Genomic DNA, 27,269 nt, shown 5'->3' with positions numbered 1-27,269 from the left:
TAATAACAGTGATTACCCCCTAATTTACGACAAGGAAGCGATCAACCACCATCATTACCACCAACTAACTCCCATCCTCCACCTCTCCTCCAGGCCCGAAAAACCCTCCAAACCACCATTTCCGCTTCCACATCGCGCTCGAAGATTACAAGTAACAAAACAAGATAGTAACAAATTAGCACCTCTAGGTATCAACCGGCATGAGCACACCAATTCAAAATCCAGATCGCCATTGGTCGATAACGCGAACTCCGCCCATTTACGCCTGGATACCTTGGGCAAGTCCCGCCCACTCCGGCTTTCTAATATAGGAAACCGATTCGCCTCAGTCAGTCGGTTCGAGAGCGCGAATGGGCGATGACGTAGTCGGTTTTGGTCCGGTTTGGAACAAATTTTTCTGGTTTTGATTGTCGTAATAGCGCTGCAATAGGACGCACATTCCACGGGCTTTAATCGCGCTCATTTAGTTAATTGCGTCAACGGTTAAATTTAGATGGTACCGAGGATTCGACTGCTGGGCTGTTTTGTGGTGGTTTGGTGGTGAAGTGATTGTGGTTCGGTGGATTTGATTGGGCGCTGCTGGATTACGCTTTTAGGTAATTGCTTGAGGGCGAAGTGTGGGTGAGAGGTTGGTTTGATGGGGAAAAAATGGGAAAGCGGATTTGGGGAGTCAATAGCCCCTGGGAAGGTGGTACCATATCGAGTTGAAAAACTTGCCCATTAAAAAAATAATAATACTTAAATAAATAAATAAAATGTGGTGTGAACTTTGTTGTCGCGATTGAATATTTACAAATATAATAAACATCGTTTATATGTTGTTATTACAACGTTTATTTTAACCGAAAGTTGCCGTCGGACGAAAACAGTTAACTATTTTAGTTTGAACCTTCTGTCAATGAACTATTTTTTATCCGCGATTGGCACTTTAACCTTTGCATAGGCCAATTGGATTTTAAAGGCTGTTTGCTTGATCATAAAACAAAGCATACTCGGTACCTTTCTAGTCATAAAACTGTCAATATATTTTATATCTTTTCCCATTATAGTTTAATCCACTTTATTTGCATAACGCGCTATCTGTTATCAACAAATTATAATGCAAATAAGTACGTTGGAGAGGTAGTTAACGTCGATTAAATATTTTTATGGCAGAAGATGGAGTGGTTTTTGCTCACCTCGAACCACACATTGTTGTCTCCGTCGCAACGGTCTGACAAGAAAAATGCATACTTATTGTAATTAACACTTCATAAAATGAGAACAAACTTTCCAATTGCACATTGATAGTGTGCCTAGAACTCGTTTTTGCAAAATTTATTCTGGTTAGTGCAGAAGATGGGGACCGCTACACACTGTCAAAATTATTTTAAAACTGCTATAATAAAACTTTATTCAAGTTAAACAAAATTTTATTTTGTAGATTTACTATATTGTTCAATTTTAGTGTCTCGACAGGCAGTAGTTTTGAATTGCAGTTGATAGTTCAGATAGATACGACTGTATCTTGGAATTTGAGGAATTTCATTACACAGACGAAAATAAAAGGATGATGAACAGCTCCATGAACAAATCGATTCATCTCAAGTGGTACGTCAAAAATACATCGACACCTATTTTGATTCCGTTTCGCCGGAAGTGCACGACTTTTGTTGCAATAACACCCCCTATATCATTTTTTAGTTGACAGCAAAATAATTGGTTCATGTTTTTAGAGAAATTTACCTTGAGAGAGAGATTTTGAGAATTATTGTATTAAAAATTAAATAGCTTTGCTGACTATTCATTCGTAAATTAATGAAAAAAAACAATGTTCAGAATGCGAGCGCAGCGAGCACGTTCAGGTATAATTTAAAAAATTGTTCATTGGTGTCCCTGAGAAGCTAAATTATCAAGAAAAAATTTCTTTGTTTAAAAATGTTAGTTTAAATAATAATTTTTCGTGTCCGCTATATTAATGTATCTGGGACTGAAACATCCTGAACGTGCTCGCTTCGCTCGCATTTTAGAGGTTGGTTTTTTTAGAGCAATTTACATTGACAGGGAGATTTCGAGAATTATTATAATATTAAAAACTAAATAACTTTGCTGACGGTTCATTAGTATGTTTTTATGACACTAAATTAATAAAAAAAGAACGATCAGAATGCGAGCGCAGCGAGCACGTTCAGGTGTAACTAAAAAAAAATCATTGGTGTCCCTGAGAAGCTAAATTATCAAAAAAATTTTATCGTTGTTTAAAAATGTGAGTTTCAATAATTTTTTGTATTGGCTATATTAATGTATCTGGGACTGAAACATCCTGAACGTGCTCGCTTTGCTCGCATTTTGGAGGTTGATTTGTGCAGAGCAATTTACCTTGACAGGGAGATTTCGAGAATTATTATAAATATTAAAAACTAAATAACTTTGCTGACGGTTCATTAGTATGTTTTTATGACACTAAATTAACAAAAAAAGAACGATCAGAATGCGAGCGCAGCGAGCACGTTCAGGTGCAATTAAAAAAAAATTATTGGTGTCCCTGAGAAGCTAAATTATCAAGAAAAATTTTATCGTATTTTAAAAATGTGAGTTTAAAACATTTTTGTGAGCACAATATATCGTCCCCTGGGACTGAAACATCCTAAACGTGCTCGCTTCGCTCGCATTTTGGTAATTGATTTTTTCAGAGTAATTTACATTGACAGGGACATCTTGAGAATTATTGTAATAAAAACTAAATATCCGTTCATTAGAAAATGTCTTTACAACACTATAAATTAATTGAAAATTGGTCGAAGGTTATCGAACAGAATTTCCCTCGTCCCTAAAGTGCAGCACTAAATAAATCCCACTTCGTTGAAAAATTATCTTTTTTTTTGTTTTTTGATAACATCTATAAAGTAAAAACCAGTGGCGTAAATAACGCTCCCATAGCTTATTTGACTTGAATTTTTTCTTCAATTTTTCATTTTTTTTTCCTTACTTTTTTCGAGTTTTCAAGTATAAATTTTTCAATTTTTCAATTTTTCCATTCAATCTCTTGATTTTGCAATTTTTCGATTTGAGTTTCTCGAGTTTTCAATTTTTTATTTTTCCATTTGCAATTTTTCGTTTAAATTTTTTATTTTCTTTATTTTTACAATTTTTCAATGTTCCGATTTTATAATTTTTTTTCAATTTCAGTTTTTCGTTTCATCAGTTCTTCAATTTGCAATATTTGAAATTTTCGTTTTTATTTTTTCTTTAATTTTACGATATCTCAAAGTTTTCATTTTTAAATTTTCCATTTTTCCGACTTTTTAAATTTTGAACGTTTAAATTTTTAGATTTTGCAGTTTTTCGAATGGAAATTTCATGAGTTTTCAATTTTTAATTTTCAATTTTTAGATTTTTCAGTTTTTCATTTCTTCAGTTTTTCGAGAAAAACGAGAACGTGCAAGTTATTCTAGGTGACTTACATTAGGAGTACCTACAGTCGAAAATTATTGAATAATAGATTGACTTTATGTTTTTTATTATAATATCTCTTGTCCTTTGCGCCAAAAATTGTTAAAAGAAAACTACGTATATAAAGAAAAAAAAATAAGCCCCACCCACCCGCCCCAATCTCAATTGTGATGAGTTTCATATGATAATTTCTTTTAGAGTAATGAGAATTTTGCAGCTAAACTCCGCCCATCAGCTCACAATGAATAAAACATTCATCACAATCGGGAAGGGGTGGGTGGGCGGGTCTTATATTTTGTCGATTTTTTCTTAATATACGAAATCTTCTTTTCCCAACAAGAAACTGAAAAAATGTTTAACTATCCTGTTGTTGAAAGAAAACTCCATATATTAAAAAAACAAACAAGATTAAACCCCACCCACCCACCCCCATTTTAATTGTGATGAATTTTTCATTCGTTGTTAGACCGAGGGGCGGAGCGTAATTGCAAAATCCATATTTCTCTATTGATTTGAATGAGTTTGTCTTCTCAAAGCAGAGGACTAAAATTATTAATTCAATTCTTTTATAGATAAAACACCAAGGAATCTTTCAGATTCTTTAATAAAAAAAACTTCTTTCAAAAATTCTTTCAAATTTTGTCAAAAATAAATCAGCTGTGGGCCTCCAGGAATGTACTGTATCCTTTAAAAAAACACGAGTGGTCCCCAAAAATTTTTCATTTTGTTCAGAAATAAAATACCAGAAACTTCAATATTAATCCAGATTTTTTAATAAAAAAAAAACACCAGGGGTTCTCGGGGGTCTTACAAACTCATAAGAAATACACTAGAGGACTCCAAAATTGATTCAAAATCTTAAAAAAAATACGAAGAGAAATTGTGGTCCTTCCAAAATTTTCAAAAATAAAACTGGAAGGTTTTAGGAAAAGTATCAATTTCTAAAAAAAAAACCTAAAGATCCCTCGAATCTTTCAATTCTTTTAGAAATCAAACACCAGAATCTTCCAAATTTTTTAATAAAAAAAATTGGTAGAAGGTTATTTCAACAGAACTTCCCTCGCCCCTCAAGTACAGACAAATAAATCCATTCCCTGAAAAATTATCTTTTTTTTTTGTTTTCTGATAGCGTATAAAGTAAAAACCAGTGGCTTAAATAACACTCCCGCAGTTTATTCGACTTGAATTTTTTCTTCAATTTTTCATTTTTTTTGTTCCTTCATTTTTTCGAGTTTTCAAGTTTAAATTTTTCAATTTTTCAACTTTTCCATTCAATTTATAAATTTTGCAATTTTTCCATTTGAGTTTCTCGAGTTTTCAATTTTTAATTTTTCCATTTGCAATTTTTCGTATCAATTTTTTATTTTCTTTATTTTTACAATTTTTCAATGTTCCGATTTTATAATTGTTTTTTGTCATTTCCACTTTTTTTAAATTTTTCGTTCCATTAGTTTTTCAATTTGTAATCTTTCAGTATTTCGTTTTTTCTTTTTCTGTAATTTTACGATCTCTTGAAGTTTTCATTTTTAATTTTTCCAGTTTTCCGATTTTGCAACTTTTGAACGTTTAAATTTTTAGATTTTGCAGTGTTTCTAATTGAAATTTCACGAGTTTTCATTTTTAATTGTCAAATTTCAGATTTTTCAGATATCCATTTCTTCAGTTTTTCGAAAAAAACGAGAAAGTACAAGTTATTCTAGGTGACTTACATTAGGACTACAGTCCAAAATTATTGAATAATAGATTGACTTTATGTTTTTTGTTATAATATCTCTTGTTTGCGCCACAAAATTGTTGAAAGACAACTACGTATATAAAGAAAAAAAATAAAAAATAAGCCCCAGCCACCCGCCACAATCTTGATTGTGATGAGTTTGATATGATAATTTCTTTTAGAGAAATGAGGATTTTGCAACTAAACTCCGCCCATCAGCTCACAATAAATAAAACATTCATCACAATTGAGAAGGGGTGGGTGGGCGGGGCTTATATTTTGTCCATTTTTTCTTAACATACGAAGTCTTCTTTTTCCAACAAGAAACTGAAAACATCTTTAACTATCCTGTCGTTGAAAGAAAACTCTGTATATTAAAAAAACAAACAAGTTTAAACCCCACCCACCCACCCCGATCTCAATTGTGATGAATTTTTCATTCGTTGTTAGACCGAGGGGCGGAGCGTAATTGCAAAATACATATTTCTCTATTGATTTGAATGAGTTTGTCGTTTCAAAGCAGAGGACTAAAATTATTAATTAAACCACAATCGAACAAAATGTTATGAACATTATAATTCTTATTTTATCATTGTCAAACTGAAAAAAATATCACGGACACCCAAAATACTTTAAAAAAATCCCAAGAGGTCTCAGAGATCTTCCCAATTTTTTCGAGAATAAATGAGCAGAGGCCTCCAAAAACACCGGGGGCCTCCAAAAGTTTTCTTTTTTTTTTCAAAGTTCTCTCAGATTTTTTTAATAAAAAAAACCAGCAGGGTGCCCGAGGATTCTTACAAATTCATAGAAAAAACAACGGACTCCAAAATTGTTTTAAAATCTTCGAAAAAACACGAGGAGAACTTGAGACTCTTCAAAATGTTTTCAAAAATAAAACAGCAGAAGACCTTCAGAAAAATATCAAACTCTTAAAAGAAAAACTTGGGACTCCTAAGAACCTTTCAATTCTTTTATAAATAAAACACCAAGGACCTCCAAGAATCTTTCAGATTCTTTAATAAAAAAACGCTAAGATATTCCTCGATTCTTTAAATTATTTAAAAATTTTAAACTCCAAGAGGTCTCAAAATTCTTTCACATTTTCTCAAAAATAAATCAGCTGTGGGTCACCAGGAATGTACTGAATGAATCCTTTAAAAAAACATGGGTGGCCTCCAAAAATTTTTCATTTTCTTCATAAATAAAATACCAGAATTCTCAATATTCATCCAGATTTTTTAATAAAATAAACACCAGGGGCTCTCAGGCGTCTTACAAACTCATAAAAAATACACTAGAGGACTCCAAAATTGATCCGAAATCTTAAAAAAAAATACCAAGAGAAATCGTTGTCCTTCCAAAATTTTTCAAAAATAAAACTGTAGGTTTCAGGAAAATATCAAATTCTTAAAAAAAACCTAAAGCCCCCCTAGAATCTTTCAATTCTTTTAGAAAGAAAACACCAGAATCTTTCAGATTTTTTAATAAAAAAATTTGGTCGAAAGGTCATTTTTATTGTTCCTTCATTTTTTCGACTTTTCAAGTTAAAATTTTTCAATTTTTCAACTTTTCCATTCAATTTCTAGATTTTGCAAGTTTTCGATTTGAGTTTCTCCAGTTTTCAATTTTTTATTTTTCTATTTGCAATTTTTCGTTTCAATTTTTTATTTTGTTTATTTTTACAATTTTCCAAAGTTCCGATTTTATAATTGTTTGTTTTTCAATTTCACTTTTTCGTTTCATCAGTTTTTCAGTTTGTAATCTCTCAATTTTTCGTTTTTTCTTTTTTTTTTTTTTATTTTACGATATTTCTTAAAGTTTTTATTTTTAAATGTTCCAATTTTTCGATTTTCCAACTTTTGAGCGTTTAAATTTTTAGATTTTATAGATTTTCGAATTGAAATTTCACGAGATTTCAATTTTTAATTTTCAATTTTTACATTTTTCAGTTTTTTATTTCTTCAGTTTTTCGAGAAAAACGAGAAAGTACAAGTTATTCTAAGTAACTTATATTAGGAGTACAGTCCAAAATTATTGATTAATATATCGACTTTATGTTTTTTTATTATATCTCTTGTTATTTGCGCCAAAAAATTGTTGAAAGAAAACTACGTATATAAAGAAAAAAAAAATTAAGCCCCACCCACCCACCCCAATCTCAATTGTGATGAGTTTGATATGATAATTTCTTGCAGAGAAATGAGGATTTTGCAGCTAAACTCCGCCCATCAGCTCACAATGAATAAAACATTCATCACAATCGGGAAGGGGTGGGTGGGCGGGGCTTATATTTTGTCCATATTTTTTTTTAATATATGAAGTCTTCTTTTCCCAACAAGAAACTGAAAACATGTTTAACTATCCTGTTGTTGAAAGAAAACTCCATATATTAAAAAGAAAACAAAAGATAAACCCCACAGACCCACCATTGAGATGAATTTTTCATTCGTTGTTAGACCGAGGGGCGGAGCGTAATTGCAAAATTATTAATTAAACCACAATCGAAGAAAATGCTATAAACATTATAATTCCTATTTTATCATTACTATATAAAGACATGCGTTTTCTCACAAATGGGGAAACTGAAAACAAATATCACAGACACCCAAAATGCTTTAAAAAAAAACCAAGAGATCTCAGAAATCTTCCCAATTTTTTCAAAAATAAATGAGCAGAGGGCCTCCAAAAACACCGGGAGGTTCCAAGAAGTTTTCTTTCATTTTTTCAAAAATAAACTACCTGAACCCTCAAAGCTCTCTCAGACTTTTTAATAAAAAACCAGCAGGGGTCCCAAGGATTCTTACAAATTCATAGAAAAAACTATAACGGGCTCCAAAATTGTTTCAAAATCTTAAAAAAAACACGAAGAGAACTTGAGACTCTTTAAAATGTTTTCAAAAATAAAATAGCAGAAGACCTTCAGAAAAGTATCAAATTCTTAAAAAAAACCTAGAGCCGCCCTAGAATCTTTCAATTCTTTTAGAAATAAAACACCAGAATCTTTCATATTTTTTAATAAAAAAAATTGGTCTAAAGGTTATCTCAACAGAACTTCCCTGGCCCCTAAAGTACAGACAAATAAATCCCACTTCACTGAAAAATCATCTTTTTTTTGTTTTATGATAACATCAATAAAGTAAAATCCAGTGGCGTAAATAAGGCTCCCGAAGCTTATTTGACTTGAATTAATTCTTCAGTTTTTCATTTTTTTGTTCCTTCATTTTTTCAAGTTTTCAAGTTTAAATTTTTCAATTTTTCAACTTTTCTATTCAATCGAAAATAAAATATCTTTAGTTAAATTTCAACAGTTTTTGAAAATTGTCTAAAATTGACCGAAATTTTCTATTAGGCATAACTTCTGAAAAATGCTTTCAGTTAAATTTCAAAAAAATGCTAGAAGCTATCGAATAAATGAAGTCGAATGTAACTTCTGGAGGTCCAAATTGATGAGAAAATGTCTTTGGTTAAATTTCAACAATTTTTAGAAATTGTCGAAAATTAGCACAATTTTTTTATATCGGAAAATTGTGTTTCTGAAAAAATTGCCAAAAAATTCTGGGAAAGAGATTTCGTAGTGCTGATTCCAAAAATATTGCGTGTTTATGCTTCCCGTGCAAGATTTAAAAATATCTGGTTTGAATATGCATATACCACGTGTTTCTTTTATTTGATATAACCCCCGTAATTTTTTTATTTAAAAAAATAAACATACAGTTCTTTGACCAAATTTGTATCATTTTAAAAGATCACCTATGTGAATAAATTACATCAGTGTCAATTTTTCAAGCTACTAGATTGTCATCAATTAATATGAATTTTTCGCGTATTTTATTTAATAACTTTTTAAGTATTGATTTTAGAAATATTGATTGCCTTTGATTTTGGAAAAATCAGTCTTTCCATTTATGAAAAAATATATCTAGTGTTCCATAAAAAAAAATAAAGTTGATGTCATTTCCGGTTCTACCGAAAGTGATAATATAAATGTGAGGTTGCCATCACATAGATCTTTTAAAATGATACATTTGCTCAAAGAACTACAGGTTTATCTTTAAGAATAAAAAAGTTGCAGGGGTTGTATCAAATAAAAGAAACACCCTGTATATATGTCGAAAATTGGCGCAAATTTTCTTATTGAAAAATTTTAATTTTGATAAACTTGCCAAAAAATTTCCAAAAAATTGTTTGAATATTCATTTTGTCGTATTGAATCCGGTGCAAAGCCAAAAATTGCTTATTTTGACAGAACTTCCCTCGCCCCTAAAGTGCAGCCAAATAAATCCCACTTCGCTGAAAAATTATCTTTTTTTTTCTGATAAAGTAAAAACCAGTGGCGTAAATAACGCTCCCGCAGCTTATTCGACTTGAATTTTTTCTTCAATTTTTCATTTTTTTTGTTCCTCCATTTTTTTCGAGTTTTCAAGTTTAAATTTTTGAATTTTTCAACTTTTCCATTCAATTTCTAGATTTCAGTTTTTCATTTTTTTTTCTTTAATTTTACGATATCTCTTAGTTTTCAATTCTAAATTTTCCAGTTTTTCGATTTTCCAACTTTTGAATGTTTTAATTCTTAGATTTTGCAGTTTTTCAAATTCTAGATTTTGCAATTTTTCGATTTGAGTTTCTCGAGTTTTCAATTTTTCCATTTGCAATTTTTCGTTTCAATTTTTTATTTTCTTTATTTTTACATTTCGATGTTCCGATTTTATAATTGTTTGTTTTTCAATTCCACTTTTTTTCAGTTTTTCGTTTCATCAGTTTTTCAATTTGCAATCTTTTCCGATTTTCCAACTTTTGAAAGTTTAAATTTTTAGATTTTGCAGTTTTTCGAATTGAAATTTCACGAGTTTTCAATTTTTGGATTTTTCAGTTTGTCATTTCTTCAGTTTTTTGAGAAAAACGAGAAGTACAAGTTATTTTAGGTGACTTACATTAGGAGTACAGTCCAAACTTATTGAATAATAAATTGACTTTATGTTTTTTATTACAAAATCTCTTGTTCTTTGCGCCAAGAAATTGTTGAAAGAAAACTAGGTATATAAAGAAAAAAAAATTAAGGCCCACCCACCCGCTCCAATCTCAATTGTGATCAGTTTCATATGATAATTTCTTGTAGAGAAATGAGGATTTTGCAACTAAACTCCGCCCGTCAGCTCACAATGAATAAAATATTCGCCACAATTGAGAAGGGGTGGGTGGGCGGGGCTTATATTTTGTCCATTTTTTCTTAATATACGAAGTCTTTTTTTCCCAACAAGAAACTGAAAAGATGTTTAACTATCCTGTTGTTGAAAGAAAACTCCATATAAGTATTTAAAAAACAAACAAGATTAACCCCACCCACCCACCCCGATCTCAATTGTGATGAATTTTTCATTGGTTGTTAGACCGAGGGACGGAGCCTAATTACAAAATACATATTTCTCTATTGATTTAAATGAGTTTGTCTTCTCACAGCAGAGGACTAAAATTATTAATTAAACCACAATCGAACAAAATGTTATAAAGATTATGATTCATATTTTATCATTATTATATAAAGACGTTCGTTTTTTCGCATTCTCGAAAGAAAACAACACGGACACCGAAAATTGTTTGAAAATCTTAAAAAAAAAACAACAGGTCTTAGAAATCTTCCCAATTTTTTCAAAAATAAATCCAAAAACACCGTTTTCTTTATTTTTTCAAAAATAAACTACCTGAACCCTCAAAGTTCTCTCAGACTTTTTAATAAAAAAAACAGCAGGGGGGGCGGATTCTAAAAAATTCATAAAATAAACTATAACAGACTCCAAAATTGTTTTAAAATCTTACAAAAAACACGAAGGGAATTTGAGAATCTTAAAAAACCCCAAGAGATCTCAAAATTCTTTCAAATTTTGTCAAAAATAAATCAGCTGTGGGCCTCCAGGAATGTACTGAATCCTTTAAAAAAACACGGGTGGCCCCTAAAAATTTTTCATTTTGTTCAGAAATAAAATACCAGAAACTTCAATGTTCATCCAGATTTTTTAATAACAAAACACCAGGGGGTTTCGGGCGTCTTACAAACTCATAAAAAATACACTAGAGGACTCCAAAATTGATTCAAAATCTTAAAAAAATGATACGAAGAGAAATCGTGGTCTTTCCAAAATTTTTCAAAAATAAAACTAGAAGGTTTCAGGAAAAGTATCAAATTCTTAAAAAAAAACCTAGAGACCCTCTAGAATCTTACAATTCTTTTAGAAATAAAGCACCAGAATCTTTCAGATTTTTTAATAAAAAAACTGGTCTAAAGGATAATTCAACAGAACTTCCCTCGCCCCTAAAGTACAGCCAAATAAATCCCACTTCGCTGAAAAATTATCTTTTTTTTTTGTTTTCTGGTAACCTCTACAGTCTATAAAGTAAAAACCAGTGACGTAAATAACGCTCCCTCAGCTTATTCGAATGCATTTTTTCTTCAATTTTTCATTCTTTTTGTTCCTTCATTTTTTCGAGTTTTCAAGTTTAAATTTTCAATTTTTCAACTTTTCCATTGAATTTCTAGATTTTGCTATTTTTCGATTTGAGTTCCCAAAAAATTCCCAAAAAAATCTGTGATATAAATTTCTTCGTGCCGATTCCAAAAACAGCGTGTTTATGCTCCTAATGCAAAATAAAATATTCGGTTTGAAAAAATATATTTTTTTAATCTAAAAAGTTTCAAATTTCAGTGAACGATTCTGGAAAAAGTTAATAACTATCCAAGGAATGAGGCCAAAACTAACTTCTAAGGATCAAAAACGAAAATAAAATGTTTTTGGTTAAATTTCAACAATTTTCGAAAATTGACCGAAATTTTCTTATTGAAAAATTTTGCTTTTGAAAAAATTGACAAAAATTACTAAAAAATTCTGCAAAAGAGAATTCATTGTGCTGATTCAAAAAACGTAGCGTATTTATGTGCAAGATTTAAAAATACTCGGTTTTATTTTTATTAATCCAAAAAATTACAATAATAGAGTGGGTGATTTTGGAAAACTTACTTACGAAGGTCGAAATCTATGAGGATTTTTTTTTAATTTCGAATATTGCCTAAAATTAGGCGAATTCTGCAGGCTGAAATCCAAAAGAAAATGTTTTTGCTTAAATTTCGAAAATTGTCGAAGTTGGATGAAATTTTCTTATCGAAAAATTTTGCTTTTGAAAAAGTTGGCAAAAAATTCCCAAAAAATTCTGGAAATTGATTTCGTCGTGGCGATTCCAAAAACGTAGTGTGTTTATGCTCCTGGTGCAAAATTAAAAAATATTCGGTTTTAAAATATATTCTTTTAATACAAAAAATTGCAATAAATCACTGGACTAGAAAAATGGTTGGAGTTATGGAGAAATGAGGCCGAATCCAACTTCTTCAGGTCGAAATGTATAAGAAAATGTCTAGTTAAATTTCAAAAATTGTGGAAAATTAACTGAAATTTTCTTATCGAAAAATTTTACTTTTGAAAGTTGCCAAAAAATTATCAAAAAATTCTGTGATATGAATTTCGTTGTGCTGATTCCAAAAACAGAGTGTTTATGCTTCCTGTGCAAAAGTAAAAAATAATCAGTTTGCAAAATTTTTTTTTAATCCAAAAATTTGCAATATTCCAGTGAACGATTCTGGAAAAATGTTAGTAGCTATCGAAAGAATGAGGGCGAAACTAACTTCTAAGGGTCAAAATCGAAAGTAAAATGTATTTGGTTAAATTTCAACAATTTTTGAAAATTTGTCGAAAATTGGCCGAAATTTTTGATTAGGCCGAAACTAACTTTTGAAGATTGTTTTAGTTAAATTTCGAAAAAATGAAGTCGAAAGTAAGTTCTGGAGATCCAAATTTATAACAAAATGTCTGGTTAAATTTCGAAATTTTCATTTGAAATTGAAAAATTTTGTTTTTGAAAGAGTTGCCAAAAAATTCCTAAAAATTCTGTAAAATAGATTTCGTCGTGTTGATTCCAAAAACATAGCGTGGTAATCCCCAGTGCAAAATTAAAAAATATTCGGTTTGAAAAATTTTTTTTTTAATCCAAAAATTTGCAATATACCTACCAGTGAGCGATTTTGGAAAAACTTTTTAGGAGCTATCGAAGGAATGAAGTTGAAACCAACTGATAACGGTAAAAATCGAAAGCAAAATTTGTTTGGTTAAATTTCAACAATTTTTGGAAATTGTCGAAAATTGCCACAATTTTTTTATATCGGAAAAATTTGTTCCGAAAAATTGCCAAAAAATTCTGGGAAAAAGATTTCCTAGTGTTAATTCCAAAAACATAGCTTGTTCATGCTTCCCGAGCAAGATCTAAAAAAATTCATGGGCGATGTGGGAAAAATCGTACGAGCTATCCAAAAAATGAGGCCGAAACTAACTTCCGGTAGAATTTTTTCTGTTAAATTTCGGAAATTGTCGAAAATTGGCGCAAATTTTCTTATTCTAAAATTTTACTTTTGAGAAACTTGCTAAAAAATTCCCAAAAAATTGTTTGGATATTCATTTCGTCGTGTGGAATCTGGTGCTAAAAAGGTTAAACCTCGATTTTCTATTTCTTCCTTTTCTATTCAATTTCTAGATTTTACAATTTTTCAATTTGAGTTTCACGAGTTTTCAATTTATAATTTTTCCATTTGCAATTTTTCGTTTCAATTTTTTCTTTTCTTTATTTTTACAATTTTTCAATGTTCCGATTTTATAATTGTTTGTTTTTCAATTTCTCGTTTCATCAGTTTTTCAATTTGCAATCTTTCAATTTTTCGTTTTTTTTTTAATCTTACGAAGTCTCTAAAAGTTTTCATTTTTAAATTTTCCAGTTTTCCGATTTTTCAACTTTTGAACGATTAAATTTTTAGATTTTGCAGTTTTTCGAATTGAAATTTCACGAGTTTTCGATTTTTAATGTTCTATTAACCGAAAAACTGAAATCCGATTCATATACCTACTACAAGTAGAGGAGAACATTTTTGTATAACATTCAGCTCATTTTAAAATGGGGTTCATTGGATGACGTCATCAAATTATTGGTGTGGATGATTAGCCAATTTTGCCTAGCATTTAAACACCTACATGATATTTCCAACATACCTACAAAATTTGACAAGAATCGGTCCAGCAGTTTCGGAGATTACTTACGTGTATAATAAAAATCGACACAGACGGACAGACGGAAACGGGTGACCTAGTTTTCGTATTCTAGGGGTCATGAAATACTAAGAAAACATGAAAGTGGCCATTGGTACGATGAATTCTGTTACAGTACGCTCGGGAAATAAAAATGACAAACTCAAAGCGACACAATATACACGAAAAATTTTAAAATCGCTTAAAAGTCGAGATTATGAACAAAAATTCGCATAGGAGTAAAAAACACACAAATTTAACAGTATGGAACCGAAAATTCTATTTTGAAAGCGTAAAAGTTTGCCAGTCATGTCAACATTTCTAATAGTTGGAGCCTTAGAAAAAACGCATTTTTAGGCGATAATTTCATGCAGATGTTGATCGTGGACAGAGTAGTTATTCAGTAATTTAATAATCAGTTCTTTTGGGATCTTTTCTCATGCGTTGAAAATTTGCCGCATTATTATTACTACACTTACTCTAAAAATAAACACACGTACGAATATGACTAACTAATAGAAATAATATTATGGTGTCAAAAACACCACTAACACAACCCATCAAATATCCGCATATTTAACATAGTCAGTCTAAATCATATTTCCTATTCACTTTCAACGGCTTTTGATGTGCATACAATGTTTGCTTTAGAAATTTTCCAATAAAGTAGCACATGCGAAACGATTATAAAGCAACCTAAAACAACACGTCTACAACATAATAACATTTGCAATACCAACAAATTCGTATTAACATTTTTGGAATTTCTCCAAAACCTGTGACTGTTGATGTTCCGAAATAGAAATTACATCTAAAATTACCATGAACAGAAACAAACATTGTGTAAAAATTTAAAAACGCCGGACAACTCCGCCGCGTATAATAACCATTTTAATGTGTTGTTTATTTGTGCAGAAAATGGGAATTTATAGCCACGTTAGAGTCGCACTTCGTAAACTAAATTCGTAAATTTTTTTCTTCGTCGAAAACCCTTGTTTGTTCAATACCCATTTCCAAAAAAGCTTAATCACGCAACCCGTAATACATCAACACCAAAACCAACACCGCTCATTGTATCGACCCGCAATCGATGCCGCCCCCGGCGACGTTACTGATTACTGATCGAAGTCGCTTTCTGTTGCAGATCGCCCGTGCGAGGAGGCGGCGACCGCCGACGATGACCGCCGCCAAATAGCCGTTTCGTCCCATTGCGGTGCTCCAAACGGCGGCAGCACGGTGTTACTGAGAAGAGAGAACGAGATGCTGTCGGCGGGGCTTGGTTACGGTGTCTCTGGCCCTGTGACGGGCACCACGCCCCCCTACAGCCCGCCGCCCCCCGCGCGACACAGCCCCTTGCCGAGCTTCGGATTCACCCAGGAGCAGGTCGCGTGCGTGTGCGAAGTAAGTGGATTCGGGGGGTTGGGTGTGCGCTGGCCCTGGATTCATGTGGTGTTTGAATTGGCGGCGACGCTGGATTAGGGTTGGCAGGAGTGGGGGACAGTGGGTTTAAAAAAAGAGACAGTTAAAGCTGGCTGTGATTTTACGATTGGCAGGTTGCCAGGTGTGTTCAGATGTGGATATTGAGTGTCGTATCACGCCGGCGGCGTGTTTTGAGGTAAAATTAATTGTCACTCTAACTTTGAAACGTTCGGGTTATAATATTTCACCTGTTGACAGCTTGAGAGCGGCTGAGACAGGATTGCCAACTGCAGTTTTGTAATCGCAGCCAACTATGTGTGGTTGCTGAAAAACTCGTTGAGGGATAAACTACATATAAACTAGTTAAAGATAATATTTTTCTCAAATTTAACATCATTTTTTTAACTACACAAAAAAGCATATTTAAAAATTATATTCTACTGAAGGAGCAATAAAAAACACGGTCAAAGACGGCCATGGATTTTTCGAGACTTATCTTCGATTGTTAATTTACAACTCAAATATTCAGAAAAAGAAAACTTACATTTTTGAATATTCCCGCAGGATTATTAAATTTAATAAAAAATTTAGAAAAGTTTCACAAAAATACCGAGACAGCAATAAAAACACTATCAGAGACGGCTACGGATTTTTAAAGTTTGTCTTTGATAGAATTTTCGTGTTGTCAGGTTAACGTCAATCTGCAAGTTTGAGTTGAAAATGCAACAATCAAAGACAAACCTTCAAAAATCCATGGCTGGCTTTGACCGTTGTAATTAATAACGTTGCACCAAATTTTAGAATGTTTTTTGTGTATTGAAGAACTCCTAATAAATTTTAAATATATTAAATTTTTCAAGTCTCTAATATTTGTTTAACTTTTTTTCTAGATTTAAATGATTTTACAGTTTAATTTGGTTCCGATTTACAGAAACATATTTAATTACACAATTAACTGGTCACGTGAGTCAAAATTCAACCAATCGGAATCTAGATTCACTGGTTAATCGGATATTGTCTAATATTTAATTAAAAGTGCCATAAACTTGGAGCCACTTAGTGTTTTCTTTTTGGATAATAAATTTGTTATCAAACCAATTGAAAGCATTGAAAATAATAATTGCACCAACGTTTTTTAAATTATTTCAAAAAAGACATCAGGAACCCCCGGTTTAATTAAAATTCTTCCAAACACTCAAGAAGTAGTACCTGCTAGGGTAAGACTGATTTTGGCAAATGACATACTCGGTAAGAAAATATAGGGTGGGTGGGCGGGGCTAGTACTTTCTAAGATAAATCTGATTTTGGCAAATAACATACCTTCTAAGAAAAGAGAGGGTGGGTGGGTGGGGCTAGTAACTAATAAGATAAAACTGACTTTGGCAAATAAGATAGATTCTAAGAAAACACAGGGCGGGTGGGCGGGGCTAGTAGCTAATTTAGCAGCTACTAGCCCCGTACACCTACCCTCTCGTGTCTTAGAAGCTGTCATTTTCCAAAATCAGTTTTATCTTAGTAGGAACTAGTACTGCCCACCCGCTCTCTCTTTTGCTAGAGGGTATTTCATTTGCCAAAATCAGTTTTATAGTAACAGGTACTAGCCCCGCCCACCCGCCCTGTCTTTTCTTACAAGCTATCTTATTTGCCAAAGTCAGTCTTATCATAGCAGGTACTTGCCCCACCCACCCACCCTCTCTTTTGTTAGTGGGTATGTCATTTGCCAAAATCGATTTTATCTTAGCAGCTATTAACCCCGCCCACCCACCCTCTCTTTTCATAGTGAGTATGTCATTTGCCAAAGTTTTACCTTAGAGGCTATCTCATTTGCCAAAATCACCCAGTACTAAGATAAAACTGATTTTGGCAAATAACATACCTTCTAAGAAAAGAGAGGGTGGGTGGGTGGGGCTAGTAACTAATAAGATAAGACTGACTTTGGCAAATAAGATAGATTCTAAGAAAACACAGGGCGGGTGGGCGGGGCTAGTACTTTCTATGATAAAACTGATTTTGGCAAATAATATACCTTGTAAGAAAATAGAAGGTGGGTGGGTGGGGCTGGTAACTAATAAGATAAAACTGACTTTGGCAAATAAGATAGATTCTAAGAAAACACAGGGCAGGTGGGCGGGGCTAGTAGCTAATTTAGCAGCTACTAAACCCGTACACCTACCCTCTCGTGTCTTAAAAGTTGTCATTTTCCAAAATCAGTTTTATCTTAGCAGGAACTAGTACTGCCCACCCGCCCTCTCTTTTCCTATAGGGTATTTCATGTGCCAAAATTAGTTTTATCATAGAAAGTACTAGCCCCTCCCACCCGCCCTGTCTTTTCTTACAAGCTATCTCATTTGCCAAACTCAGTCTTATCATAGCAGGTACTTGCCCCGCCCACCCACCCTCTCTTTTGTTAGTGGATATGTCATTTGCCAAGATCTTTGTTATCTTAACAGCTATTAGCCCCACCCACCCTCTCTTTTCTTGGTGAGTATGTCATTTGCCAAAGTCAGTTTTAGTAATAATAATAATAATAATAATATAATAATATATATTGTCCAACAGAACAAATATTCCACTTACTGGACAATTTCCAATGAAACAAAATAAAAATAAAAGAAAACAAAAATAGTAATATATACCAAAAAATAAAAATAAAAATCACGTTTAGCATACCAAATAAAAAGAAAATTAAACTAAAGTAAATTACATTCAATAAATAAACTATCAATTATAGAGATAGTACAATAGAAAAACAAACAAAATATGTATCCCACCATTTTGACCATGTGAACGCAACTCCGACAAAGAGCTGCAGTAATCACTAGAACTTTCAACCATATTTAAGTAATGACAAAATAAATATACTGGAGCTCTTCTGCCAATGTTTGTTCAGTTTTACCTTAGAGGCTATCTCATTTGACAAAATCACCCAGTACTAAGATAAAACTGATTTTGGCAAATAACATACCTTCTAAGAAAAGAGAGGGTGGGTGGGTGGGGATAGTAACTAATAAGATAAGACTGACTTTGGCAAATGAGATAGCTTCTAAGAAAAGACAGGGCGGGTGGGTGGAGCTAATACATGCTAAGATGAAACTGGTTTTGTTAAATGTACTAGCCTCTACGAAAATTAACAGCGGGTGGGCGGGGCTAGGATTTGCTAAGATAATACTGATTTTGGCAAATGACATACACTCTCGTCTCTTAGAAGCTTTCATTTTCCAAAATCAGTTTTATCTTAGCAGGAACTAGTACTGCCTACCCGCCCTCTCTTTTCTTGGAGAGTATTTCATTTGCCAAAATCGATCTTATCGTATCAGCTATTAGCCCCGCCCACCCACCCTCTTTTTCCTTAGTGGGTATGTCATTTGCCAAAATCAGTTTTATCTTGGAGGTTATTTCATTTACTAAAATCATCCAGTACTAAGATAAAACTGATTTTGGCAAATGACATACCCACTGAGAAAAGAGAGGGTGGGTGGGCGGGGTTAGTACCTGTTAAGATAGGATCGATTTTGCCGAATGATATACACCTTAAGAAAACAGAGGGTGGGTGGGCGGGGCTAGTACTTGATAAGATAAGACTGATTTTAGCCGAATGAAGCCAAATGAAGAAAACATTAATTAAACTATTATAAGAAAAGATTCTTTACCGACAGGAATACCTAGACACTCAAGATTGTTTTTACATTTTTTCAAAAAAAAAACCGGTCTCCAAAATTAACTCAAAAACAGGACAGCAGAAGTTCCCCGAATGTTTGCGAATTTTCCAAAAATAGAACACCAAGGTCCCCCAAAATATGTAAAGATATGTACATATTTCATAAAAAAACGCCTTAAAAATAGAACACTGCATAGTGGAAAACAATTTTAGAGTATAGTCTGTACAATTTTGGTCTTTAGCTTTTTTTTCGATTTATGTGTTCTTGTAATAATTTAAAGGAATTTTGGGCTTAGAGTCACTTAGTGTTTTCTTTTTGGATAAATTTGAAAGAAGCTGGTGTTCTATTTTTTTATGAACTTGAAAAAATCTTTGAAATATGTGGTGTTTTATTTTTTTATGGATTTAAAAGAATCTTGAGTTCCTAGCTTTTTTTTAATAATCAAAATGTTATTGCAGATGTAGTGTATTATTTTTGAAAAATTTAAAAGAATTTTGGGCACTTGGTGTTTCATTTTTGGAAGAATTTGAAAGAATATTGGGTTCCCCCATTTTAAAATAATGTAAAGAATCCCGGGGTACCAGGCATTTTTTCTTTTTTGAACGAATTTTAGAACCGTCAGTTTTTTTTGTAATAATTTAAGAAATGGTGGTATTTAATTTTTTGGTGCCTCTTTTTGAAATAACTTAAAGAATCTTGGGGTACTAGTTTTTTTATTTTGCCGCTGCCAGTGTTTTTTGGGATAATTTAAAGAATATTAGTGTTTAATTTTTATAAACACTATACAACAATTTTAGGGCCCCTGGTATCCTTTTTTAAAATAATTAAAAAAAATCTTAGGCCGTCTAGTGTTTTGTTGCTGAATGAACTTGAAAAAATCGTTTGAGCTTATAGTGTTCTATTTTTTACGAAGTGCAGCAGTGTTTTGTTTTTTTTTTTAATCCGGGGAACTCTCGGTTACCCATAGTATATTATTTTGGAAGCCAATGGAGTTTTTTTGTAAATTATTCAAAAAATTTTAGTAGACTTTGGTATTCTATTTTTGGAAAAATTCGGGGAAGTTCTGCTGTCCTGTTTTTGGGACCTCGTTTTTTTTTTTGATAAAATTTGAAACAATCTAGAGGTTTTTTCTTAAAGGATACGTCAATTTATAAAATTAGTTTTATCTTAACAGGTACTAGCCCCGCCCACCCGCCCTGTCTTTTCTTACACGCTATCTCATTTGCCAAAGTCAGTCTTATCATAGAAGGTACTTGCCCCGCCCACCCACCCTCTCTTTTGTTAGTGGGTATATCATTTGCCAAAATCGATTTTATCTTAGCAGCTATTAGCCCCGCCCACCCACCCTCTCTTTTCTTGCTGGGTATGTCATTTGCCAAAGTCAGTTTTATCTTAGAGGCTATCTCATTTGCCAAAATCACCCAGTACTAAGATAAAACTGATTTTGGCAAATGACATCCACTAAGAAAAGAGAGGGTGGGTGGGCGGGGCTAATAGCTGCTAAGATAAGATCGATTTTGCCAAATGACATACCTTTTAAGAAAACAGAGGGTGGGTGGGCGGGGCTAATACTTAATAAAATAAGACTGATTTTAGCCAAATGACATATGCTCTAAGAAATTTAATTAATTAAATTATTATAAGAAAAGATTCTTTACCGACAGGAATACCTAGACACTCAAGATTGTTTTTAAATTTTTTCAAAAAAAAAAACGGTTTCCAAAATTAACTCGAAAACAGGACAGCAGAGTTTCTCTGAATGTTTGCGAATTTTCCAAAAATAGAACACCAAGGTCCCCCAAAATATGTAAAGATATGTAGATGTTTCATAAAAAAACCGCCTTCAAAATTAAACATGTATAGTGGAAAACAATTTTAGAGTATAGTCCGTACAATTTTCGTCTTTGGCTTTTTTTCGATTTCAATGTTCTTGTAATAATTTAAAAGAATTTTGGGCTTAGAGTCCCTTAGTGTTTTCTTTTTGGATAAATTTGAAAGAAGCTGGTGTTCTATTTTTTGATGAACTTGAAAAAATCTTTGAAAATTGTGGTGTTTGATTTTTTGTGGATTTAAAGAATCTTGAGTGCCTAGCTTTTTTTTTTAAATAATTAAAATGTTGTTGTAGACGTAGTGTATTATTTTCTGAAGAATTTAAAAGAATTTTGGGGCACTTGGTGTTTTATTTTTGGAAGAATTTGAAAGCATCTTGGGTTCCCTCATTTTAAAATAATGTAAAGAATCCAGGGGTACCAGGCATTTTTTCTTCTTTGAACGAATTTTAGAACTGTCAGGTTTTTTTTTGTAATAATTTAAGAAATGGTGGTATTTAATTTTTTGGTGCCTCTTTTTGAAATAACTTAAAGAATCTTGGGGTACCAGTTTTTATTTTGCCGCTGCCAGTGTTTTTTGGGATAATTTAAAGAATGTTAGTGTTTAATTTTTATAAACACTATACAACATTTTTAGGGCCCCTGGTATCCTTTTTTAAAATAATTAAAAAAAATCTTGGGCCGTCTAGTATTTTGTTGCTGAATGAACTTGAAAAAATCGTTTGAGCTTATAGTGTTCTGTTTTTACAAGTTCCGCAGTGTTTTGTTTTTTTTTTTTTTTAATTCGGGGAACTCTCGGTTACCCATAGTGTATTATTTTGGGATCCCATGGAGTTTTTTTTTGTACATTATTCAAAAAATTTTAGTAGACCTTGGTGTTCTATTTTTGGAAAAATTCGCAAACATTCGGGGAATTTCTGCTGTCCTGTTTTTGGGACCTCGTTTTTTTAGAAAAAAATTAAAACAATCTTGAGGTTCTTTCTTAAAGGATACGTCATTTGATAAAATCAGTATTATCTTAGCAGGTAGGTACTACTTGCTTAATTTTTGTAAGGATTTTAATTAATCTTGGGGACCCCTGGTGTCCTTTTTTTAAATAATGGTGTTTCATTTTTGGATGGATTTAAAAGAGTTTTGAATTAGCGATTTTTTTAATAATTCAAAAAACTTGCGCAAACCCATGGTGTATCATTTTTTGAAGAATTTAAAAGAATTTTGAAGGCATGTAGTATTTTCTTTTTAGAAAAGATTCAGAAGGTTGATGTTTAGTTTTTGGGAGAAGTTCAAAAAATCACGGGGGCTTTGGGCGCCTCATTTTGAAATAATCTAGATAATCTTGGGCTATAGTTTTGGAAATTTCATTCTACCCTATAAAATTTTATTGACAATAACGAGGTGGATTTCTAAAACTATAACAAGTGTTCTTTTTCTCTGAATTTTGGAACTTTCAGTGTTTTTGTTTGTAATGGTTTAAAGAATGTTCAACAGTTTTTAATTTTTGTACACTCTTAAAAAAGTGTGGGGGTCCCCTGTTGTTTTATTTTCGAATTAATTGGAAGAAATCTGGCGTTTTGTTGCTGGATGAACTTGAAAAAAATCTTTTGATTAATTCGGAAGACCAAACTTTTCATGTGTTCGTTACTTTATCTTGTCAAAACGAAGGTGATTTTTCAGCATAAAATACCAGCAAAGCTACGTCATTCGCACCTCACGCTCGAAATCAACCAGTCATGTAGCTGTATCCGCTAATAACCTACTCTCCTCGTAATTGAAATAATAATGATTGATGACATGAGCACACATAATTAATTACTTAAAGTGTTCGAAGTAAATAACTTTGTGCATTTCAAACGCCTAACGTTGTTAATATTTATGCAGCTGTTTCTCCGCAATTTTTCTTCGTTTCCATTATCTTCATGGCAACTTTCTGTCTAGATTATGATTGATGACATCGTCGTTCCCGATGACAACAAAGAACTTCACGACTTAATACGGCAGTAAAGCGCGCAAAAATAGCCGCAATTTCGTTATTGCCGTGGCCAAATTTCGCTCGATTTAACAATAGAAGCCATCGCACTTTCTCTACGAGTGCGTGGGCGCTCCATTTGGCAAGACTATTTCTATTCCAGGCCTTTAATGTATGCAGAACCTCCACGGCATATTTTCCTCGGTTATGAACTGTAAAATTATCGCCCAATTAGCATAGTTATGGTCGTTTTATCGCCGCAGCACTTTTCTAATTAATCTAAGCGACGAGAATAGACCGGCATACGAATAAAAAGTGCAGCTTATTACGGCGCATGTTTTGCCAAAATTTCCATTAATGCGAGGAAGTGCCGGTTAAGCGCTCCCATTTTAATAAGCATCTTGGCAAGGAACTCGATTTTTGTTGCTTCTTTTTTCCTTCTTTTGCATGCCCGCGCTCCACTTCTCGACCGGTCGTATCAAGACAATCTTGCACGTACGATTGTATAATAATTAGGGTTTTTGGGAGCAACGAGGCTCGTTTTTTTGAATTTATTAACTTTGGGGCTATTAAGTCTGAATTTAAATTGATGATTATAGTGTAGTGGCAAACGATTTAAGACAGGTTGACTAATTGAATTATTACTAGGCCACATGTGGGGAGAATGTGTTACTGTGAGGTTTTATTACGATGCTTTTGACGCTAGGCTAGACTCATTAAAGTCGCTTATAGAAATCATTATTTATGGACGGGGCAGTCTTGCATAATGGGTCAAAAATCAACCAGACTGAGCGTCGGTTTGCCAACAGGATGTAGGTGTTGCTCGTCAGTTGAGCAACGTGAGGTTTCGGACAGAAAAGAATCAAGTGTTGATTAAAACTTAACACATTGTAAATGCTAAACTGGATCACAATTCGAAGAAATTTTTCTTATGATAAAAACTAAAGCAAACCCATAAAGTCACATACGATTTATTTTTATAAAATTCAGACCGTACCTGACGAGATCTCCATCTGAAAACGATTTATTGCTGCCATTTCTTCCGCATGTTTAACATGCTTATGCTTCGCAAAGCCTCCATTTCACACATTTTTTAGTCAAGTAACATTTAACTTCCACGAATTTTTGGCAATGTAGAAACTTGCCTTCCAGATTAATTAGAACGTCTCTGTATTATTTTCCCGACACTTGAAGATATATACCCGACGGAAAAAGAAAAGATTTTTTTCTTATAGTGTCTGGAATTTTTTTATACAGTCAAACAAAGAACATTTACGTGATCTACGAGAAGTGAACACAAAAGAAACTCATCCAAAAAAATAATTGGAACCACTAGAGACGTCATTCATGATTGGTCGGAAAACAGTAAAACAAACGATCAAAGACAGCATTGAATTTTTAAAGGTTTGTCTTTGATATAATTTTCGTGTTGTCGGATTATCGTCAGTTTGAAAATTTGAATCGAAAATGACAAGGTGTCAAAAATTGATGGACGTTTTTGACCGCGTTTTTTGTTGTTAAAATAAAATTGACCATTTTCGTCATTTTGTCCAAGTATATACAATGTGTATATGTATATAGACTATTTTAAATTATTTAGAAAAAAACACTGAGGCAGCGAAGACTTTTTAAATCCATAAAAAAATAAAACACTAGATTCTTTCTCAGATTTATAACTCCAGATGGCTCTTAAATTCTGTAAAAAACACAAGTGGCTTCGAAATTTATTCAAAAATAGAAAGCCGGAAGTCGTCAAAATTTTTGCATTTCAAAAATGAAAAAAAATCAACTCAGTCCAAATTATTATTATTCAAACAATTATATCAAAAATTGGCTGAAAAAAAAACAGATATTATATCCTTCGTCCTGTTAAAACAATTGCCTATTGTATTGAAAAACGTCCTGCTTGTGATCTTATGGTATATTTATTCGTCCTTCAAAGCCACTCTAAGTGAACAATTCTTCAAGATAAGTTCAATTTGTGGAACTATAACAAAAGAAATTTAGAGCAGGACAAACCTAAAACTTGCCTCGCTTTAGCTCCACCAAAACAGTTTCTATGATCTGATTGATGAATTCCATATAATTTAATAGATTTGTTGGTAAACCAATTGAAAGGATTAAAAATAATAATTACACCGAGATCTTTCAAATTATTTCAAAAAAGACACCAGGGGTCCCCAAGATTAATTAAAATTCCTCCAAAAATTAAACAAGTAGTACCTGCTAAGATAAAACGTGATTTTGTTAAGTGAAATATCCTTTAAGAATAGAGAGGGTGGGTGGGCGGGGCTAGTACTTGATAAGATAAGACTGAATTTGGCAACTGAGACACCAGGGGCCCTCAAAATGTTTTAGAGTGTTTACAAAAATTAAACATTGTTTAACATTCCTTAAATTATTATAACCAACAACACCGGCAGTTCCAAAATTCTGAAAAAAAGTACCTGGTACCCCAAGATTTTCTATTTTATTTCAAAATGAGTCACCCAGGGACCCCACGGTTCTTTGAACTTCTCCCAAAAACTAAGCATCAACTTCCAGAATCTTTCTAAAAATAATATACATGATGCCCTCAAAATTCTTTTAAATTCTCCAAAAAATAATACACCGTAGGTTCGCAAGTTTTTTGAATTATTTAAAAAACCGCTCATTAAAACTCTTTTAAATCCATACAAAAAATAAACACCACAAATCTAAAAGATTTTTTTCAAGGTCGTCCAAAAACAAAACATCAGAGGCCCCTAAGATGCTTTTACTTAAAAAAAAAACACCAGGGCCCCCCAAGATTAATTAAATTTGTTCCAAACGTTAAACAAGTAGCACCTGGTTGATAAGACTGATTTTGGCAAATGAGATATCCTCTGAGAAAACAGAGAACGAGTGGGCGGGGCTAGTACCCGTTAAGACTGATTTTGGCAAATGTCATATCCTCTAAGAAAAGAGAGGGCGGGTGGGCGGGGCTAGTACCTGCCAAGATAAAACTGATTTTGGCCAATGACGTATCCTCTAAGAAATTTAATTAACTTGATTATTTTAAGAAAAGACACTAGAAGCTCCAAAGCACTTTCAAATTCTTTCCAAAAGAAAGGAATACCTAGAACCTCAAGATTGTTTTAAATTCTTTAAAAAAAAAAACAGAAAAAACGGGGTCCCAAAATTAACTCAAAAACAAGACAGTTCTTTTAAATAATTGACAAAAAAAATCTTCATGGTCCCCCAAAATAATACACCATGGGTACCCAAAAGTCTCCCGAATTAAAAAAAAAAAACACTGAAGAACTCAAGACTTTTTCAAATTCGTAAAAAATAAGACCTCAAAGGTTTTTCAGCACCAAAATACCAGATTCCTTCAAACTTATTCGAAAATAAAACACCAGGGTATCTCCAAACTTTTTTTTAGTGTTTACAAAAATTAAACACTGTTTAATAGATAGATAGATAGATAGATAGATAGATAAGTTTATTGCACAACAGTACAAACGGTTAGTTAACATTAATATTCTTTAAATAATTGCAAACAAAAACTCTGGCAGCTCCAAAATTTTGAAAAAAAAACACCTGGTACCCAAGATACTTTTGATTATTTCAGAAAGAGGCGTCCACTATTTGAACTTCTCCCAAAAACTAAATATCAACTTTCACAAACTTTCTAAAAAAAATACCACATGTCCTCAAAATTCTTTTAAATTCTCCAAAAAATAATACAGCAAGAATTCTCAAGTTTTTTTGAATTATTAAATAAAGCGCTAGTTCAAAACTCTTGAATCCATACAAAAAATGTAACACCACAGATCTAAAAGATTTTTTCAAGTTCATCCCAAAAACAAAACATCAGAGGCCCCCAAGATTCTTTTAAATTATTTTAAAAAAACACCAGGCCCCCCCAAAATTAATTAAAATTCTTCCAAAAATTAAACAAGTGGTACCTGCTAAGATAAAACTGATTTTGGCAAATGACATACCCTCTAAGAAAAGAAAGGGCGGGTGGGCGGGGCTAGCACTTGCTAAGAAAAAACTGATTTTGGCAAATGACATATCCTTTGAAAAAAGAGAGGGTGGGTGGGCGGGGCTAGTACTTGCTAACAAAAAACTGATTTGGCAAATGATGTACCCTCTGAGAAAAGAGAGGGT

The 27,269-nt window shown here is 32.6% G+C and overlaps 1 protein-coding gene across 1 annotated transcript in view; it reads left to right on the top strand.

Annotated features, from left to right (window-relative positions):
• Window positions 1–345: 345 nt before the first annotated feature.
• Window positions 346–27,269, top strand: part of LOC135136909 (homeobox protein SIX2-like) — a 60,298-nt gene continuing 33,374 nt past the window's right edge. Inside the window, exons 1-2 of the mRNA XM_064066383.1 lie at window positions 346–596; window positions 15,407–15,663. Coding sequence (XP_063922453.1) covers window positions 15,523–15,663 — 141 coding nt within the window. The 5' untranslated portion in view covers window positions 346–596; window positions 15,407–15,522. The remainder of the gene's footprint in view (window positions 597–15,406; window positions 15,664–27,269) is intronic.

The sequence above is a fragment of the Zophobas morio genome, unplaced genomic scaffold, assembly GCF_036711695.1.
Source record: "Zophobas morio isolate AGI-343-1 ecotype UQ-CSIRO unplaced genomic scaffold, CSIRO_AGI_Zmor_V1 ptg000028l, whole genome shotgun sequence".
Lineage (NCBI taxonomy): Eukaryota > Metazoa > Arthropoda > Insecta > Coleoptera > Tenebrionidae > Zophobas > Zophobas morio.
This window is presented reverse-complemented; position numbering and strand designations above follow the sequence as displayed.